Source organism: Suricata suricatta, chromosome 2 (genome assembly GCF_006229205.1).
Source record: "Suricata suricatta isolate VVHF042 chromosome 2, meerkat_22Aug2017_6uvM2_HiC, whole genome shotgun sequence".
NCBI lineage: Eukaryota > Metazoa > Chordata > Mammalia > Carnivora > Herpestidae > Suricata > Suricata suricatta.
The window spans coordinates 63,140,455-63,146,454 of record NC_043701.1 but is presented as its reverse complement, the minus strand read 5'-3'; the positions used below and the strand labels follow the sequence as shown (position 1 = coordinate 63,146,454).

Genomic DNA, 6,000 nt, shown 5'->3' with positions numbered 1-6,000 from the left:
TGGGGTCTATAACTGGTGTTGGCCTTAGTGCTGACTTCAATTGTTGAGAGCCACTTCAAGGAGGTCGGTAGGAGGTAATTGGTCTGGGGTCCCATTTAACTCTTTCAGAAAGTCATGCAAACAGGTAGGCAGGGGGCCAAGTCTATTGTTCTAAAGCTTCCACAGACCTTGAATAGCACTTGGACTCTGAAGTCTGCTGATCAGAGGTGCAAAGTTTTCTGCACAATCCAAGGCCTTTGATATGGTTGCCAACACCCACATTTTCCATTCTGGGAACAATGCCATCGAAGGCCACAGCCACCTTCCCCCACCTAAGTGAGGAAGTGTCTGCTGGTTGCCAGTAGGGACAGGCCCTGTGAGGGCAAGGGTCAGAAGGACAGAGGACTCTTTCACATCCTGGCTGCCTGCCCTCTTCCCTCTGGTACACACTGACATCTCCAGCCTTTTTGCACTTCCAAAACCTTTGCTTGGTTCACCTTACGCCTCGTGACCTCCCTGCCAAAGCAAAGCAATTTCTTTTTCCAGAAAATGAAAACAAAACAAAACAAACAAAAAGCAACAGTGTGCTACCTTGTGATGCGGGCAGGGAGGCACAACCTCCAGTTTCCCTACAGAACTCTTTTCTGAAAAACCGGGGCATCAAATTCGTCGACAAAGGCATTTTGGGGGCTGCACCATCTGGGAATACACCCCAGAAAGGCAGGTATTTGGACTAATTTGACTGCTGTTTGGGAGGGATGCAGGTGAACAAAAGGTGGTTTCCAGAAGGCAAAATGTTTTTTCCACTTCCTGTTCTGTGCTAGTTTGCTTTGTTCCGGCGTTAAACCGCTGAGTTTCGGAATCAGATGAAACTTATCAGAAGTCAAGGCCGGGCACAAGATCTCCATCGACCCCGTGCCCTGGTAACTAAACCAAAGGGCAGGCTTTTGTAGTGGCAGAGAATTCGCTGCTCTGGACCAGGCTCTTAGGCGAGTAAGCCTGGATCTCTTGTGATCTTTATTTTTCTTCCTTAGGCCGACCTGGCAGAGATGTGCGTTTTTTCTGGGAAAGCCCGTCCGTGGTTTCACTCCAGCCAGCACAACCCTGCAGAAATGGCCCCGGGGATGGGGGTGGGGGTGTCTGTCCCTGTCGTCGGGCCCCCTTGAGGTCGCTGGGGGGCGCTGCAGAGCAGCGACCCCGGAAAGCCGCCGCCGCGCAGCCCCTACTGCGGTTTGCGTCACTCCCTCGGAAACGGAAGTGTGGGTGCCTGTTTTGTTACTATGGCAACAAAGGGAAGGGAGCCGCGGACCTCGGAGGGCCCAGCCCTTTAAACAAGGGCGAGTTTCAAGCACCTTGTCCTCGCTAACTGGGCCTCGCTCAGGCAGGGGAGAAGTCACCCTCCGAAAGTCCGCGGTGACGCAGAGGAAGGCAGGGGAGACAGTCAGTGGCTGGTCACCACTGACTCACGGCCGCAGACCTCGGAGCAGGAAGGAGCTGCAAGGAGCAGCCGGTGGGACCCCCCACGTTACCGGTAAAGGAACCGGCAGGCGGACGGAGGTCGGAAAGCACTCGTTCATGGTCCATCTGCCAGGCAGGGAGTGGCGAAGCCGGATCCACCGCTCCAAGGCCTTGTGTTTGTAGGGCTTCCGCTGTTGGCCAGCTCTCGAGGGCTCTCGTTTCACCCAATCCTGACCTGAGAGCAAATGTTCACCCTTCTTTGCTCATCTGGGTGAAGGGGAGTCTCCTAGTGAATTTTTGTTAGTATTAAACAAGGGAATCGTTTGGGGATTCAAGAAGCTAGAATAAAGAGTCCCCCCCTCCCCCCATCCCTAACAGAGCTCTTTAAGAGATGGGCAAGAAGCAATCAGACCTCCAGGACCAAAAATAGTAACGTTATCACCGGTACATTTTCTACTGGAGCCAGTGGTTTTTTATTTGTAGGGAAGTGAACGGAATTATGCAGATCCCACACAGGCGGGCCTCCAGACTGGGAACTGTCCCGGTTAACCCTGGAGAACAGAGCCGGTAGCGCGTTCACAAGGAGGTCAGCTGCCAGGGAGGAGAAGGGAGGCGGCTGAGCTGTGCCTTTGGGGTTCCTTCCCCCAGGCTCGCCACTGAGAAGCTGCTGCTCTTCCCCATTCCGAGGGAGGAGTGAGCCATGGAGTAGAGAGAGGTCCGAAATCTTAGGCTAGAAGAGCTTCCTCTGTGTGGAAGGGAACATTAGGACTGAGGAGGAAATTGTTCTGAGCCTAATGAATAAGCACTAGTAGTTGGTATAATAGTAAGTGTTCGATAAATGTTGGCTGTTACTGTTATTCAGGCTTTTCCCTGTTAGGCGTACCAGAGACTCTTTACCTTCACCGGTGTGACTTCTGTGTCTCTGTCCTTACTAGATGTGTGAGCTCAGGCATGTTATTCATCTCCCTAAGTAGTTTGAGTTTTTCCCGTAGCTAAGGCCCCAGGTACCACGAAGCAGAGACAAGCCACACCTGTTTCCCTTTTCCACATTCCTGACCTATAATATCCCAAACAAAATTTAAAACATTTTTAAGCTGCTGAGTGTGTGGATAATTTGTTATGCAATGGTACTAACCAGAATGAAAGCATTTTGTACCCCCCCCAACATGGGGAGGGGGCTGGATCTTACCAAGCCTCCACGTATAATTCCACCTACCAGTTTACAGGATTAAGGAACATGTAGAGGAACATGACACCACAGAAATACAATCAGAAAAGTCCAGAATGTAGAAATATCTGTGGGACAAATGATCCGGTTTTTGCAACAAAAAAAGTTGCAAGAAGAGGAAAAGAGAAGGGGAATTTGTAGGTAAAAAGGCTTGAAAGGCAGAGCAACCCAGGCAAACTTGACATGTGGGCTGTTTTGGATACTGATTCAGAAAAACCGAAACAAAAATATTGCTTATGATACAACTAGGGACATTTGGATACTAACTGAATATTTGATGGTATAAAAATTATGGTCAGGAGCGCCTGGGTGGCTCAGTCAGTTAAGCGACCAATTTTGGTTCAGGTCATGATATCAGTTTCTGAGTTTGAGCCCCATGTTGGACTCTGTGCTGACAGCTCGGAGCCTGGAGCCTGCTTTAGATTGTGTGTCTCCTTTTTTCTTTCCCCCTAAGTTTGATGATATTGTAGTTTTGTTTGGTTTTAAAGGTCTTTATCTCAAAGAGATAGATGCTGAAGGAAATGGATGAAATGATGTCATGTATGGGGGTTTTGCCAAAATAATCATGAGTGTTGTGGGAGTGGGGGGGTGGATATGGGAGAGGGGTGGGGGAAGGGTCAGGAGGGTAGGCTGTGGAAGGGATCTAGTTCCGGGCTGGGTAATGAGTGCATGAGACTTAATTTTACTGTTTTTTTCTAATTTTGTATGTCTGGAAATGTCCATAGTAAAAAAAAAGATGGGGTTTTTAAAAGATTTTATTTTAAGTAAACTCTACATCCAGCATGGAGCTCAAATTCATAGCCCTGAGATTAAGGGTCACATGCTCCACTGACTGAGCCAGCTAGATGCCCCAAGGCTTTTTTATTTTTTTATTTTTTATCCTTCAAAATATTTGAAGATATAATTCACCGAATAAACATTGCAGGGGTTCTTGCAGGGATCAAGCATATGACTCTTGATCTTCGGGTTTTGAGTTCGAGCCCCACATTTGGCATGGAGCCTACTAAACAAACCAAGGGGCGCCTGGGTGGCTCAGTCAGTTGAGTGTCCGGCTTCAGCTCAGGTCATTTTCTCATGGTTCTTGCATTCGAGTCCCATGTCAGGCTCTGTGCTGACAGCTATCTCAGAGCCTGGACCCTGTCTTCAGAGTCTGTGTCTCCCTCTCTCCCTGACCCTCCTCTGCTCATGCTGTCTCTCTCTCTCAAAAATAAAACACTAAAAAAAATTGTTATTTAAATTAACCAAAAACAAGTGTTTCATTCAACATTTATTGAGCACTTACTGTGTGCCGGGCACTAAGCCACTGAAATGGAGCAGTCAGGGTATGGCCTCCTTGAAGCTCATGGTCTAGTGGCAAAGAAAGCCTGTACACAAATGAAGTATAAAGGGAAAAGCCTGCTATTTGCCGCAGAAAGTAATAAGCTGTCTGTCTAGGACAGTTTCCGGGAAGAAGGTATCTTCGTGGAGTCCCCTCCCACCCAACAGTGACTGAGAGCTTTACCCGGCATCTACAACTAAGTGTCCCAGGACCTGACATCACATCGGTTTGCACTTGTGTGGAAAATATGACCTCAAACTCTCTGAAAAAGTCTCTCTGTCCTGGTGGCTGCAGCTTTCCCAGCATCGCAGAGGTGGTCAACTTCAAGTCTCTACTTCAGAGTTGTCTTAGCTCACGTTGTCATAACAAAATACCACAGGCCGGGTGGTTTAAACAACACGTTTATTGCTTATAGTTCTGGAGGCTGGGAAGTCCAAGATCAAGGTGTCAGCCATTTCAGTGTGTGATGACAGCCCTCTTCCTTGCTCGCAGACAGCAGCCTTCAGCTGTGTTCTCACTTGGCGAGAGAGAGAGAAAGAGAGAGAGCAAGCGAGAGAGAGCGGGCGCGCCCCCTGTCTCTCCTCTGATCCCATCAGGAGGGCCCCTTCCCCAGGGGTCTCACTTAAAGCCAGTCTCCTGAAGGCGCTAGCTCCAGATATTATCACACTGTGGGGACGGCTCCCATACGAATGTGAGGGGGACATAAGCGGGAGTGGTCTACTTCAGTGTGTCTTCAAGATGTGACCCACAGACCCAGTGACATCAGAATCACCTGCTTCTTAAAAAGACTCAATATCCAGGCACCTGGGTGGCTCCATTGGTTACACATTCAATTCTTGATTTCACCTTAGGTTATGATCTCACAGTTGGGGGGTTTGAGCACCTTATGGGGCTCAGCACTGGCAGTGAGGAGCCTGCTTCGGATTCTCTTTGTCCCTGTCTCTCCCTACCTCTCCGGCTTGCACACACTCTCCTCTCTCTCTCAAAATAAATAAACTTAAAAAAAATTTTTTTAAATACTGAGAATCAAAAACTTTGCTCCAGATTCAATAGGGCCCAGCTGGGCCCTGGCGTCTGACTATTTTAATCGTTTCCTGGTCATTTTTTTTGAACCTCCTTGGTGAACCAGTGACTGAAAATCACCCAGGCCATTAGGGGCCCCCATGCCTGGGATAAGGAGTAACTTAAACATTATATTTCATAAGATCAGTATTTCCATGCCCCAATTACTTTTTATTTTTAATTTTAAAAATGTCTTTAAGTTTCTAATTTTAATTCTAGTAGAGTTCTACTAGCTGCAGGTATACAGTGGAGTGACCCAACAGTGCTGCACGTGACTCCGTGATCATCGTGATACGTGCAGTCTTAATCCCCTTCACCTATTTCACCTAACATCCCCACCTCCATGCCCCAATTCCTATTTTCTAGATTTTTTTTTTAAGTGTATTTATTTTGAGAGAGAGAGAGAGATAGCAGGGGAGGGGCAGAAAGAGAGGATCCCAGGCTGGCTCTGCACTGCCAATGTGGAGCCTGATGGAGGGCTTAAACTCACAAACCCTGAGATCATGACCTGAGCCAAAATTCAGATGTTTAACCAACTGGGTCACCCAGGCACTCCTATTTTCTAGTTTTGATTTTAGATGTATCTTACATTTCTTTTGCTTTCATAGTTCCAGGACTGATGACCAACAAATCTCCTGACACTGGGTCCTAACACCCAACCTTCTCTCCTGGGCAGAAACTAATTCTTCCATGTGTCATAATCACCCACATGTGAACATGCTCACTGTTTTGTACTCATCTGAGTTAATCCAGTTTAGGCTTGTGTTGTTTTCTTTGGCTGAAGACTTTGGAAAGCAGCATCAAGTTTGGAATTTTTCTTTTCTTTCCAGAATGAGAAAACTCTTTGTCAACAGAGGCCTTTAGTATTTTAATTCCTGGTCTTTCAACTTCATTTAACATCTTTGCAATGTAAATTTAGGACAATGTATATTTGTCCTAACTGTGACTTGGCTTT

General features: G+C 47.4%; 1 protein-coding gene across 1 annotated transcript in view; it reads left to right on the top strand.

Annotated features, from left to right (window-relative positions):
• The first annotated feature begins 278 nt into the window (after nt 1-278).
• LOC115275135 overlaps nt 279-6,000 on the top strand; it is a 28,722-nt gene continuing 23,000 nt past the window's right edge. The window contains exons 1-2 of the mRNA XM_029918754.1: nt 279-340; nt 1,014-1,510. Coding sequence (XP_029774614.1) covers nt 279-340; nt 1,014-1,510 — 559 coding nt within the window. The remainder of the gene's footprint in view (nt 341-1,013; nt 1,511-6,000) is intronic.